We start from the raw sequence: 14722 nt of genomic DNA, 5'->3' as shown, positions 1-14722 counted from the left end.
TTCTGTTTAGCTTTAGTAACACATTCCAATACAGGTGGTCCTCTACAATGAGAGGTTATCTTTGATTTCAACAATGCCAGTGGTAATGACTGATCTAATCATAGGGCACACTCAAGGAACCCACCTGTTTTGCTAGCTCTGCTGTCTCATAAAGTGCATTATTGCCAAGATCTCACAGTCTGGGAGGGTGGGACATGTTAGGGTGGCAGTAAAGTGTTACACAGACCCCTCTATAGTCTCAGTTATCTGAGTCTGATTTTCTTCTCTCATCTTCTGCCAAGAACAAAAAAAAAAAGCTGCAAGAGCTCGGCCTGGCCGGATCTGCTCAATGGGGCACTGCACCTGAAAGCTTTTACAGGGCTAAGAGGGTCCAGATAAGAAGCCTTCATCACTAACTCCCCACCAAGGCCACCCCCCACAACAACCACCTTCCAAAAAACATTTTGCTTTTAAAATGACTCACATTTTCCAGTCGCCTGGTCTTTTTCTTATCCATTTTTCAAAAAATTTGCAAGCAGCCAGGCAGCAAATCAGGCAGGCAGCCAGCAGATGTGGCAGCTCCTTGTATGCAGGACTACAGTGCTTCAAAAGGATGTGCTTCACCAGTAAAGAATTTGGTCAGCTCTTTCGCCAGCGAAACAGGACTTTCTAGTCTCATTAATGACAACTCACGCTTCTTCTGTCTTTTGTCATAACTTGGACATACAGCTCATAGCAGCTGCAGGGTAGTGGTGTGACCGGAGCTGCACTGGCACAGGCCAGTGCAGCTGGTTCATTTCTTATCTGAAGTCTATTTTATGATGATCAGATACAATATAAATTACCCCCATTTTTTAGAAGTTTGACTTACTAAGTTGTTCCCAGAGCTTTCAGCCCTATCACCCTTTCCTCTTCAGTGACTGGAAATTGCTCTTTTATCCTGTGATTTTGGGCCAGTTATAAGAGGTTAATATGATATAATAATATTTAAATAGAAGTGGTATGTAAGAAAATATGCTAACACCTCCTTCTAAAAGGTAGCTCCATGTTAAAAGGTTTCCAAGACAGTGAACTCATTACAAACTTTTGTGATGGAGATATCTCAAAAAACTGCATGTATCAAATAAGATACACATGGAATTAAGGGGTTAAAGTCCTCACAAAATGTGTTTGTTTTATATGTGTTTGTTTTCCAGACACTTTCTAAATTTAGTCCCCCTTTCCCCTCTAAAAAAAGAGTTAAAGATGAAGCCCTTAGTAATTAGAGCTTGCTCCACAGCCTAGTCTGGAGCTGTGCACAGTTAGAGCAGTTTTATGGAGTGCAGCTTCAGCCTCTACTGCTGCAGCTTGCAGGCCCAAACATTAGCCAGATGCTCTGAGAAACACAGTTTGCTTTTACTGGAAGCTGCTGGGTGGCTCTGCTAATGATATTCACGTTTGTCTCCCCCCAAATCTAGTCCAAACACAGACTATTTTTGTAACAACAAAGATAAGTGAATGAATGTCCAACTTGAACAAGCAGTCTAAGGATTTTTGGACTAATATCCATACATGAATAATGCAAAGACATGCATTTTTAAGGGTATACTGCTTCCATGAGTCAAAGACTGGATGACACAATGCATTAGGAAGATTGTGTGAATGTGTAGGGATTTATTCAGGTTGCGTGCTTCTCATAGGGTAAATAATAACTCGTTGTGATAGGAGCTAGCGATTTTCTGACCTTGCTAGACCCTCGTTTCCATTTCACGCTGGAAGTGATGGAATTTCTGAAAAGGCTATCTGCACCGGTTTATTTAATAATATATGAAGAGATGGCATCACCGTGACATCCTACACCTTTTACTCTCAGGTCCAGCCATTAGCCCAGTCATGAGTGGAGAGCTGGAGAGACAGGCAAAATGGAGCAACACTGGGGAGGTGGAAGCATTGATGAATAATTTAAAGGGAATCCAGTGTAGTTTGAAAGAAATCTCCCTGTCAGTCCCCCTGCCTCGCTCAGTCACTCTCAGTGTGTACAGCAGTGTAGAGTGGAGAGGGACACACTATCAGCACTGTGATAGGCTTTAAATAGCCCCCTGGCTTGAGATTTCCAGATGAAACTTTGTGGCACCGCAGAGAGACTGAGGATGATTCCTTATCTCTGCATTCTCCTCTGCTGGATGGCTCTTCCGCTACACGGTAAAGGCTCATTGTACTTTAACCTTAAAATGTTCAGGTGGAGGCGAGTTGAGGCAAGGAGAATTTCTCTTTATCACACACCGGTATCATTATTTTGTCAAATTGCTAAGCTCAGGCGGAGATATCATAAAATGTGATCTATCAAGTGGCCAGAGGCGTTAAGCTGTAAGTGTTTAATTATGTGTTGTTTATGCTGACACGATTCCTTTGCAACAAACTGTGAGGTCTTAAAAAAGTTTTCCAAGGACACCAATTAATGCATAAATCTGTCAATAATGTTGCTTTGGTCTACTTGAGAAAAAAGGAGCTTTTCTTTGCACACAGTCACAGGCAGGTAACTGACTCTGCCTGTCTTGTGTTGCAGGTCTGGAGATATTTGACCCCGAGGAGGTGGAATACATCCGTTCCCATACCAACGCAACTGTGGGAGGCTCGGTCACCTTGGACTGTGGCTCCATTATGCCGACCATCTTCATCTGGGGCTTCACCAAACCAGGAAGCGATAATAATATAGCTTTGGCTTATAACTACGGGCAAGGCCCGAAGGTTCAGTCTCAGTCCAGCGACTTGGGTCGCATGCACGTGCCCGTGAACACCTCCGCTTTAGTCATAGAGGAGCTTCAGAGTGAAGCAGCCGGGACGTACACCTGCCAGGCTTTGTACGATACAGAGGAAGGGGCCAGGATAACGTTTTACTTCACTGGACTGGATGTAGAGGACAGCTGATTTTGTTGTGTATGTCTTCACATATATCTGCTCTAAAGAAGCGGTTCATGCAAATCCCCCCCTCAAATAAGTTCCCTAACATTTAATAACGCAAATAGTTTTGATGTAATTTGTCTCAGAGTTTACGTTGTTAGAGAGGAGTTTTGCTCTTAAATACAGGTGAAGACAATTTCACAGTTAAAGGGAGCCTACAGCAATTCTACACAACTACAACAATTTCCAAATATATACTTTTACTTTGTCATATATGAGAAAACCTGAGAAAGCTTGGCCTTAAAGATTGCAAGTGCTTTTCCAGAAATCTACGTTGAAGGTGTGAAGTTTGAAACTTGTTATGGTTTGTAGAAGTTTGATTCATATTTTGAACAAAATGTACCTCAAAATGCGTTCCCTTTATAAACATCATCTTTATTATTCCTGTTTATAAATGACGTCCTGGTGAATCGAGATAAATATCTTTGTGTATTTTTAATAAAGAAACTTTGCTGTGTATATAATCCAGACTAACCGACTTACTCCATCTTCCAATACAGGGAAAACACCAGTTTGGGCTGAAGGACACTCAAACACTTTGATCAGTGAAAGACCGCACTGTTGCCTCCTGCAATCTTTGTAGCCATATAAACTTACAACGCGTGACACCATGTAGACCTGAGGTTGTGGTTTTCATTTCAGTGTTTCTCCACTCTTGCATTTTCTTGATTATTAAAGCCATCTGGATTTTTTTGTGCACTGGACATGACTCATTTTACTTGTTCTTTTCTTCAGTGACATATACTGTTCGTGAAATCTTCAGTTGAACTCCAATAACCACCATCCTGCGTTGTTATTCCTTCCTTAAGTACAGAACGATCGTTAGATAACCTCTGTGTGTTGTTGCTATCAACAGACTGAGAGACGGCGGCAGAGCAGACTGACACACTTCATCATTTTAAAGCACATCGCTCCAGGCTGCAAACTGAATAAACGTTTTAGCCTTTTAGCAATGACAGAAACGCTTGCACATAAAACAAGTTTTCTCCTAAATAATTAATTTGTAAAATAAACATATCGCTACTTATCTTCCTGCGCTGGTACCCTCATTTATTTTTCATCTAGGGTGAATTTTTTCTTACTTGTTAATACTGTTGACTCTGAAGATTAGCTCATGTCAACACAAGGTATCATCAGTATATTCATTATGGATCCTGATCAGTCCGATCAAAGAAATTGCAAATTTACCAGGAAAAACGGGGCAGTTAAGGGAATGGAGGTTAAATAAAGATTAAGAGTATTTTTCCCCCTAATTATATCCAACAGGTGCAGTCAGCTCATAATCAGCCAGCTGCTCCAACAGCATGAAAGTACAAAAATGAAAACGTTGCAGCATTTTTGTGTGCTACAAAGGCTGACTGCAAATAAAGACCAGATATCCTCGAGGGAGACTTTGATTATTAGTCTTAAAGCATTCTGCACATGAGCTCATCCTTTGCAGGGGCCCGTTGGAACACCGCTGGACTTCATCCAACAACACGCTTCACTTGTGGTTTGTGACATCTCAAGGATAAAACCGCCCGTGGCTGAATCAACCGAGTTAACAGCACACTGCCCGATTCATAAGAATTGCATTCATTCAGGGTGTGCTGAAGAGGGGAGAGAGGAAGAATGGTGGGCGGAGGGAAGAGAGACTGGCGTTAACAGGTCCGCTCTGCAGCAAGGGGCAAAAATTCCAGGGCGGACAATAAGCTTTCTTGTTCCCATGGGCTCCTTAATGAAGGGGTGTAGCTGTGTGGGTAGAGGGTGCAGGGCAGGGCTGGGAGAGAGTGCCGACTGACAGACGTGGGAGATGGAGAAGCAGCTCATTTAGAGACAACCCTGTCCTTATCTTTTCCTCATCATCCCAGGCTGCTTCTGTCAGCATCCCCTCTCCCTCCCCGGATAATTTCTCCTTCATTTCCAGCTTCATTTCCTATCCATTGTTTTGTTCTCTTTTTTCTTTCCAAACAGCAACAATAGACACTGTATGGACATAAAATAAATGCTAAGAGGAAACTTGAGTCTGCTTCTGTAATGCCGAGTTTGGAGCCAATAGGTACTTTTTTCTCTTTCTCACAATCAAATCAGTGTAAATTTAAATAACTAGAGTTTCAGGGCTGCCAACACTTCTACAGACTCTTCTTGGGAAACAATTCAAGTCAGCTTAATGGACTCTGGCTGCCTTAATGGCACAACAACCTCCATCAAAAATAAAAATAACAGCCGGAAGATGCTGCGCCACGCCTCAGCAGTAGGCGAGCAAACCCAGGAGCCAGGAATATCCCGTATACCATCAGTGGGAGGAGAAATGCCATGCGAGCCAGGGCCTGAGGACTGGCAGCCAACTCTGGCAAAAATCACAGGCAGACAGGCACCAAGCATGGAAAGCCTGCACCGCAGTCATCCTCAGTGAAGCACAGCCAGCCCCGTCATCCGCCTGCTGCAACCCTATCAACTTCAATCAGCCAACACACCATGAAGATTATTTTTAAAACCAATAGAGGTTTTAAGCCTTTAGAAAATGGGCAACACAGGCTGAAACTTGAGAAGAATATTGTACAAGTGTTTTATGAATGAGTTATCTGCACAGCAGGAACATCACACAGCAACTTTTCACAACTGATTTGCTGGTTTCCTCTATTTGGTGCTTTTCTCACTGCCCGTCACGTTTTTCTCACTCTGGTTTTTTCCTCACAGAAATTGTAAAACTGCAGCAGTAGATTCTGGTACTCGACAAAAGCCACTAAAAGCTTCAGTTCACTGGTGACACAAAATGCACTTTCAAGCATGAGAAGCATTAGAATCTTTGCTACTTCTAGCAAATAACTACACCGAACTTTTAATCTGATGTCACATGGACCAGCTGTTGACTGTGTCTCACAGGTAACTCTGTCAGGTGATGTCTTGAGAGTTTCGGTTTAAAGAAAACTGGCTACATTCTCCTAATTAACCCTTTATGATACCTGGCCACGCAGTGAGTTTCATTTCATTCTTTCATCTTTGAGACATTTCTGCAGACTAACACAATAGTGTTACAGACTTAATAACACTGTGTTGTTATGGCCATTTTCCCTGCAAAATAAGACATTAAAAACTGTTTTCTTTGTAAAGTGGTTGACGTTTCGTTTTTAGAACTAGTGATGCCACACTGACGAGAGGATTTAAGATTTCTTTGCACATAGTATTTCCTGCTGTTCGTAGAAACATTCTGCTTGTGGCCGAGCATTTGCACTGATGCATTGCAAAGTTATCTAGGCTGCTCACACTTAACATCTCTGTCTTAATGTAACTACTCAATTTCTCTAATAGATTGCGGTCAGCAGGTCATCAGAGCTCTCAAAGTTAACTGGATTTTGTGTAAAGTGATGACTTATCAAACAGTCAGTGAAGCAAAGCGCATCAGCCTTAATCTGAACAGTGCAGGGAGCGTTCACCCCATTCAGGGGTCACTGCAGTGGAACAGCCCATCACACAGCCACATCAAAGGCCTGCCAGAAATATCGATGGGTTTGGATCGAGGCGGGGAAATTCACTACGGCAATCATTCATCGGGTGCTGCACATGAAGGAGGTCAGGAAAGACATTGAAAAAGGTTGTTGTTGACTCTCCCACATCTTTTTTTTTTATATTATTACAAAACTTTACACAGACAACTGCTAATCTCCACACTTGAGTGGAACACATAGAGACACAACACAACAAAAAATAAAAAGTATTTCTCATTCAAAAGGCATAAATAATATAAAAGACAAACTTTTTTCTTTAAAACAGATACATTCATATGAAATAATATTTTACTACTACAAAAAAATAAATAAGTCATCTAAAGAGTTTTTGATCTTTTATGAGACGCTTCCCGCCAGTGGGATATAGTGTCTTTTCGCTTCTCTCCGTCTGACTGCGCTCTCAGTCTCTTGTAGTCCCTCTTTTTCCCCCACGTTGCTCATCTCAGCTCAGTCCAATCAACACTTTAGTGTCCTCGTCACCATAACATGCAGTGTCTCTGACTATCCCACCGCTCGCTGGTCTTCCTTTTTTCCACTCTTGATACTTCCACAGCTCTCGTTCAGCCTCTCTGTCTGTTTTCTCTAAACTTCCAAACTGTGGGAGAGTGTGCTTGTGTGTGGGCTATGTTCAGGCCTCCTGCGGGCCAGGCTGGATAAGCTCTCCTGCCAGGCTGCTGCTGGAGATCCACCCAGGCTTTTCGTCACAGTCCAAGTCTGGCAGGCCAAGACTCTCCCAGCCCACCACAGGCCCCTCCGTGTCCACACACTCCGGCTCCTCCCCAGCTGCACACAGAGCGAGAGAGAGAGTGAGAGAGAGCGAGAGGCCTTGGTTTACTATTTGTATTAAAAAAGACAAGCAGAGATTCTGGAGAGGCCCACAGTGTAATTTGTGGTGACGCCGCATAGTTTGTCTGCATACAACATCAGGATTGGCAGTGATATAAAAATCTACTAGCAATGCAACAGTGCTGAACCGTGAGCATCTAGAAGTAAATGTTTTAAATTAATGCGCTAATTTCTTAAAGCAACTTGTTAAAAGCTACATATGGGATCTTTTTCCCACTAGGAAATGTGTAGAAAACATCAGCCTACCAGCACTGTAAGTACTGGGTCACCTTCACATTGCACCCACTTGGCCATGAAAATCAATGCCACGAACTTTCTGCTGCACAGTTTTTGCACTGATGGGCAGAGAAGCTTTGGAGCTCTGCAGTTATTGAGTCAGCAGATTGCTGGTGACTTTTACACTCTAAGTGCCTCAGCACTCAGCGACCCCACTCTGCAGCGGCTCTTACATGGTCTAAAACTTTGTGGTCGAGTTGACGTGGTTCCTTCAACTCTTCCACTTTGCAATAGTGACTCACTCTTTCACCCACTTCTTGAGTTATGATCAAGGGCAATAATGAGACCGGGATATCATAACAGCTACATAATGTTAAGGCGACAAGGTTGTCCCCGCCTACGTCTTGTTCTATAGCCAATTTAATTAAATGATCTGTAATCATGTGAGAAGCTTGGATATAACTTGGGAATTTAATTGCATAATAGGTGCAGTGAGAAGATGCAGAAATGGAAGACAAAATACATGGAAAGAACTTTTTTTTCTGGAAAAACGTGTCTCACCAGTGTTGTCTGCTAGATAGGTTTCATTGTTGCTGATCAGACAGCAGGAATGCTGTGAGGGCGAGGACTCTTTGTGCTCATCTGATCGGTATCCTGCGTTGGCCTCCTGGTCCACAGAATGCGTGTGGCTGTCGTGGCCGCGGCACTGTGATGAAACCTGGCCCAGAGGCACCATCTCCAGCCCGTCCTGCTGGCACGGCGCCACGCGATGCATTAGAGGGAGCGTGCCACTGGAGAAAGTGCCATTGGTCTTGTTGTAACATCTGGTCAGAGACAAACAGAGATGGAAGGGAAACATTCATTAATGCCCGTGCGTTGCTGAGTGTTCACTCTCTGACAGCTCTTAGCAGTGCTTTACATGCTCATTCTTTCTCTCTGAAGGTTTGCCACCAGACACAGAAAAACTCTGAATTAATATTACTAGTCCACAAAACAATGACAGCTCTAACACAACTGGAGCGCTCTCATCGTGCTTCAAAAACTGTTTTCATCAGAGATTACAGGCCACACAGCCTCTAAGTAACTGTGACACATTGTGGTTTTGCTCTTCAGTGAAGTTCCAAAAAGCAGAGAGTTGCACGCAGCAAAGTTGTCCCTGTTTTTCCGAACTCAGCTTCCCTCAATCAGGACACGATTGGATTGTGACCTCACCCCCCTCTTTTCCCAGCAGCCGGAGGTAAATAAACACAGGACTCATTAGGTCTGCTGGCTGGGTGCACACAGGGTAAACTGTGATGCTGGGGACCCTTAAATACATAAACAGGACTAAAAGGAAGGCAAATGTGTCCGTGTGTGTGTTTGGATCTCAAAAGGGGCTCTTGAGCACTTCTCAGCGATATCTTAGTAGAAATATGACCGATCTGTATTTTTAGGCCCAATTTGAAGTAAACAACGTTAATTTGAAATCCCAATAATTTCCATTTCCAGATTTTTTTCACTTGTTTGCTTGTTATTTCATTTGATTTTCCACACTGATCACTGCAATTGAAAGTAAATAATCTTAAAAAGGGGATGTCATATTTTCATTGGAGAAAAAAAGAGAAGATGTAAGAAAACTGTACAGGGACATAACTATATAAGAAAAAGGATATACAACTGGTATTACAAAGCCCATTAAGAAAAGTCCCGTTTCAGTTCACCTGCCAAGTGTAAAATAGATCAAAAACCCATACAAACACCTTGCTTAAGAGTTAGATTATGCTATCTCACCTGTTGTTGTTGCAGAGGTTTTGACAGCTCATACAATCAGAAGACTCTGTTTGGGGAAGAGCTGTGTACATGCCTCCACCCTGACAGGGAGACACAAACACCAGATTAAGCCACACTGAATGGAATTTGTACCTGTGCATGTAAAATACCACAATTTAAAACATCATGGACATGGACACCACGACCTCAGCACTCACGTTATGATGGTGGTGAGGGTGTGAGTGCTCGCAGTCCCGCGTGCTGTGCGGCAAGGTGCCGTTGTGGCCATGCGGGGGACCTGGTGTGTACAGATTCCCAGAGCCGTTGAGCAGTGCCAAGCCATTCGGGAGTTTGTGGTGGAGGTGATGGCATCCTTGGGGTAACATCTGGCCACTGTGTCCATAGCCACTGTGGATACCCCCATTAATGCGACTGTTGCCAGGCAGCGTGGTGTAGTCGAGCACATGGCCGTTCAACTCTGGTGACTGGTACAGGTAGCCGGGAGCATCAAACTCTGCAGCAAGAGAGGCTACAATCAAGATAGGAACAAGACCAGTTTCAGCTCTGGAGTAACTTTAGCTTGAAAAATTATTTAGGGCATCAGCTGGAATAGTTTTGGATATTGCTTAAATAGACAAAAAAAACTGTAAAACTACAATTCCAAGAAAGCTGTAAATAACAGCAAAATAAAATGATTTAAAAATCTTTGATTGCTCTGACCGCAGTAGAGTTTTCCACTTGGTGATGGTGGCATTTTTGGTGGATGGCAAAGACAATGATTTCTGGAAGCGTTCCTGAGCCCACGTAGTGATTTCTAGTTTTCAATACAGCTCCATCTGTGAGCTTGAAAGTCACAGGCATCAAGAGTCTTTTGATTATATTATTTAGTATAGGTTATTTAACGTAGTCTTCATAATTTTATATTATTCTGACAATGTTAAAAATTGTAGACGCAACTTGGTGAATCTCTGCCTATCTGCCTCTTCTAATTTTATTTAATTTAATAACTGTACAGTACTCTGTTTATAGTAACCATTGTCCTTGATGTAAATATGTAAGAAAAAAAATTGTGTATGTTTCTGTTCTGTGTCCTGTGTACTGTTTGTTGTGTCTTTCTGGCTGCTGTTACAACCAAATTTCCCCTTGTGGGACAATTAAAGGATTATTCTATTCTATTTTATTCTAAGATGCTCTTTTTATACCCAATCACATTACTGACCTGTTGCTAAGTAACAATTAGTTTCAAAATGTTCTCCCTTTTGTTGCCCATGTCCCAACATTTTCGAGATGTGTTGCTGCCGTCAAATTCTCGATGAGCTCATATTTTTCATGACATACTAATATGTCTCAGTTTAAACATGTTTTCTGTGTTCTATTGTGAATTAAATATAGGTTTGCAAGACCCGAAAATCACTGCTTTTATTTACATTTTACTGAGTATCCCAGCTTTCTTGGAATTGGGGTTGTATGCGTGGCTTTGCCAGTTTTGATGATGTTTACAGCCCCCCAGACAAGCAACCAAACAAGCATTTCAGCACTGGTGACATAATTCAAATATCATATTGTAACAGGTATCATGTGCCCAACTGTTTGATCAACTAAGATGTTGATGAACTGCGATGAATCATATGCGACCCTCATACTTACATAAAAGGTGGAAACCAGTGACCCAGTCTACGAAATCTTTAAGCTACAAAATTTCAGCTATTTACAGATCCAGCGGGTCTGATAAAGAGCTCATCTAACAATGGCCAACTCTTTTGCAGGCACTGTGGGATCTGTATATGCACTTGGAATGAACACTTGGAATATGTTTCACAAGCTGTCTTGGGGCCAGCTATTCTCAAAAATGAGTTAACTCTTGCATGCTTGCTGTTCATCTTGCAGTGAACAGCAGTGTAAGATAGAGCATGCTACGAGAAAAAGTTTGCTTTTCATACCCTGAGCAATGTTCGGGTATTGATTTTTAGTCTAGTCTACTTTGATATTAAACTCACTGTGCATGTTGTTCTGTTGACGATTCCTCCACAGACAGATGATAATAAAGGACACCAGGATGAACACCATCACCGTTAAAACAGAGCCCACAATCACGTAGAGCAGTCCTCCAGGAGGGCTTGGGGTATCCACAGGATGGGGGTCAGATGGGGTAATAGGGTGCTGGCTGGGTGATCCTGGAGACTGGCGTGCTGCAGAAGAGAGGAAGAAGGGGACATGAGGAACAACTTTTTACCCATTTGCGTTAAGGAAAATAACAAGGTACAGCACCAAACCATAAAATGCAAGCCATTGTTGTTGAGCTCATAAAACCCAGTACATTTATGTTGTGTAATTTTGGTGATCATACCCGTCATTAAAGTTACAGCCTTTGCAGAAACATGCCTGGACTTCTGATAAACTAGAGGTTTGGTTAAAGTGTGAGTCATTTCTTCTGCATTACAGCGTTGTGTTTCCTTACCTCTGGTCTCACAGATCATGACGTTACTGTATTCACTCTCTCCCCCGTCATTAAAGCACTGCATTTTGATATCGTAGGAGGTCTCAGGTTGGAGATGTCCAATCATGTGCCAGTTTTTTATACCTGGGAAGGCAGGAAAAAAGGGGGACAAAGGTGAGAAATCACTTCCTCTACAAGTAAGTGTTGACACAACTTGTTTAAACTCACAGCCAGTTTTTCGCTTCCTATTGTCCTTCGCTTCAGGCTTCTCACTCAGGTCATGTTCTTTCCCTCTCTCTCTGCTTCACACCCAAACCTTGTCTCCTTCTCTGACAGTCTCACCAGGACCCAGACAGTTGCCTTATTCGAGACAAGCTCCATATATGGCAGCTTCATGTTTGTCCTGGCTCGCCTCCAGTATTCCCACTCCACACTCACGCCACTGCTGCACTACTACACACTATCACACTACTACGTGCTTTGAAATCACAGATGAGACAGCTACAGTCTCCAACATGGAAATGCCACATTTCCTACAAATGAGGCTGAAATAAGCTGCTGTACTTGTCATGTTTCATTTCATAACAAGTATAATAAATCGCTGCACATGTACTACCTATGTCCCGAGGTAATTTTAGTGGGAACACGTTTTTAGAGAGGAAGCATACACTGAATCTCAGTATTTAATGTCAGTATCACCGTAACAAAAATGCCTCTAGGCAAGTGAGCGACTTAGAAACTGTTGCAAGAAAAGGTCTCTTCTAGAAAATAAGGATAAGGCTGGGTATGCTATGGGACAGGTCTCCTTTCTGATCGGCAAGCAGCGATGGCATGAGTGTATTCTAAATCTGACCCATCCTTCCCTCGTCAAGTGTAGTTTCAAAAGAAATAAAAGGCCAAAACCTTTAGCTTAAGACTAAAAAATGGGACTTAACACGTCAATAGGTGATGTTATGGTCACTACGTCCAATTTTATCAGCTTTTTATTTTTCCAACTGTGGCCTCAGTCACACAGGACAAGAGATCAGTCAGAAACCTGTCGGCAATTTCCCGTTACCAGGATAATATTACAGTCACACTAAGGAAAACAATGAATGGAGACAGTGGCACAACCAACATTATTGCACCATGTGCAATAAACAGACTACGTAATTGCCTTTGATATCATTGCTTCAAAGATGGAGGCAGTCAGTTGCCGTCCTCAAAGCAACTTCAGTGCATCAAGACAGCAATAAAAGGGCATTTAGATGGCTATCAGTCTGCTAACGGTTTGCAATTGAATGGCGTTAAGCTGGCAGTTGCACGCAATCTGTTTGTGACTAACACGATTACTAACTGTGATAAAACAGCAAAAATTCCAAATCTGTTATTGTCTGCTGCAAATCTGTTCCCATCTAAATACACAGAAAATCACATTGAACAGAAATCCAAAATGTTCAACTCAGCACAGTCTAAATAAGATTGGTTGTTAATTGTCGGCAGTTATCTTCAAACCTTTGCCAGCCTGTCTGAGACTGACTGCAGCGACTGTGCCTTGGGTTCAAAATTGGTCAGTTTTTTGGGTACTGCAAGTTAAACCTCATGGTCACCAGTTGGTTGGCCTCAGCTACATGCAAATGTGAAAAAAATCAATTTAATCACCAGACAATTGATTCAAGTGCCATTCTCTCTTCTGCCACTCTTCTGAAACTGGCAACATTTTAGTGCAAAAAATAAGACAAATTCTTCTTTAGTCCAAATCTTGTGCTCAGTCTGATTTGATACTTTATTTGCCAAACTGTAATTTTATGAGCATACCATAACACTATAACACTGGGCTTTGATGGGTATTACCATTTTTTCAGCTCTTAAAATCTGACATTAAGTGTAAGCTGGTCAGAGGTTCCTGTTTAAATCTACTAATTTTTAAATGTTATAGCAACGCAGCTATCCACATCTTAAAATTTCTCTCTTTAATGACTGAATTTTTGGAATTTGTAACTTCGGTGTAATAACAAGCTGCTCGCTGGGGACAAAGACCAAACAGACATTTGTCCCTGGCGGTGTGGAAAGTCACATACTCAGATGCTGGAGAGATGGGCAAAGTGAATGGATGCCCCTCCCTCCCTTCCTGCACCCAGCTCAACTGTTAGCATTCCACCCAGCAACCTGAGCTGCTCTCGTCTGGTCGGGCTCATATTACATCTCCGGCCTATTAGCTGGCAACCATTTATTAAAAACAGATTTCAGAAAGCAGTGCACTCTCTATAAATCAACGCGCCAAAATGCACACCACTCTCGACACAGTATCCATTACACTTCCAAGTTTATCTGTAAAGCACGAGCTTACGTCTACAACAGGACTGGGGGAAGCTGTTGACAAACACTCTACACCGTTACTCACTCGGTATGCAGTGGAAAAACATACACGCGGTAAAACATGTAGCTCCACTTACCTTCAACCACGTCCCTTTTGTAGTCGCTGTCATTGTCACTGTCCGTGGGCCGGTAGTAAATGTAGAAGCCTTGGATCGGAGTGTTGTTGTTAGTCGAGGGACTATACTGGATGGGGATGGAAAAAAGATTATGTTGGACTACAGCAATCTGGTAAGCAATTATCATACAAAGAGAGGAAATTTTCCAGCACCTAATAGCGGGCCCTGTTATCAGCAGATGTACAAGACTGCAAGCTAGATTGTGATTGCACTGTCTGTCTGAAGTTGAGGAAATAATGAGGCTGTCTGAGGTTAAGTAAATGTGGGGAACTATCTACATCCATCTGCAACCAAAACTGTTGTAAGGCAGAAACAGCTTTGAAGACAGAAGAATCAAAACCCAGAGGGACAGGGCCTCCCTTTCTTGCTGTTGGAGCAGAGCTCCTATCAGTACAGTCTGATTGGCTGCAAAAGAACCACGATCAGTTCAAACACAGGTGAGCCACCTGGAAAAGTCACTTCATCAGCCAAACTTTTCCACTGTTATGCAGGGACAGGAAGTTGTTCAGATCATTTTGATGAATGCGCACTTAACTTTGGAGACAATTACAAGCGATGCAGCTCTTATAGGAGCCTGAACAGGAATCATCAGT

At 42.5% G+C, this 14722-nt stretch overlaps 1 protein-coding gene across 2 annotated transcripts in view; it reads right to left on the bottom strand.

Moving 5' to 3' along the window:
* Window positions 1-6677: 6677 nt before the first annotated feature.
* cdon (cell adhesion associated, oncogene regulated) overlaps window positions 6678-14722 on the bottom strand; it is a 32033-nt gene continuing 23988 nt past the window's right edge. Inside the window, exons 13-19 of one of the 2 annotated variants that reach the window (XM_026192176.1) lie at window positions 14091-14196; window positions 11677-11799; window positions 11216-11407; window positions 9437-9747; window positions 9240-9319; window positions 8031-8293; window positions 6678-7190 (exon numbers count right to left, since the gene is read on the bottom strand). In XM_026192176.1, coding sequence (XP_026047961.1) covers window positions 7036-7190; window positions 8031-8293; window positions 9240-9319; window positions 9437-9747; window positions 11216-11407; window positions 11677-11799; window positions 14091-14196 — 1230 coding nt within the window. In that variant the 3' untranslated portion in view covers window positions 6678-7035. The remainder of the gene's footprint in view (window positions 7191-8030; window positions 8294-9239; window positions 9320-9436; window positions 9748-11215; window positions 11408-11676; window positions 11800-14090; window positions 14197-14722) is intronic. The other variant, XM_026192177.1, reaches the window with a different exon arrangement.

The sequence above is a fragment of the Astatotilapia calliptera genome, chromosome 14, assembly GCF_900246225.1.
Source record: "Astatotilapia calliptera chromosome 14, fAstCal1.2, whole genome shotgun sequence".
In the NCBI taxonomy this organism is placed as follows: Eukaryota; Metazoa; Chordata; class Actinopteri; order Cichliformes; family Cichlidae; genus Astatotilapia; species Astatotilapia calliptera.
Note: the sequence above shows the minus strand (reverse complement) of the source record. Positions and strands in the feature narration are given on the sequence as shown.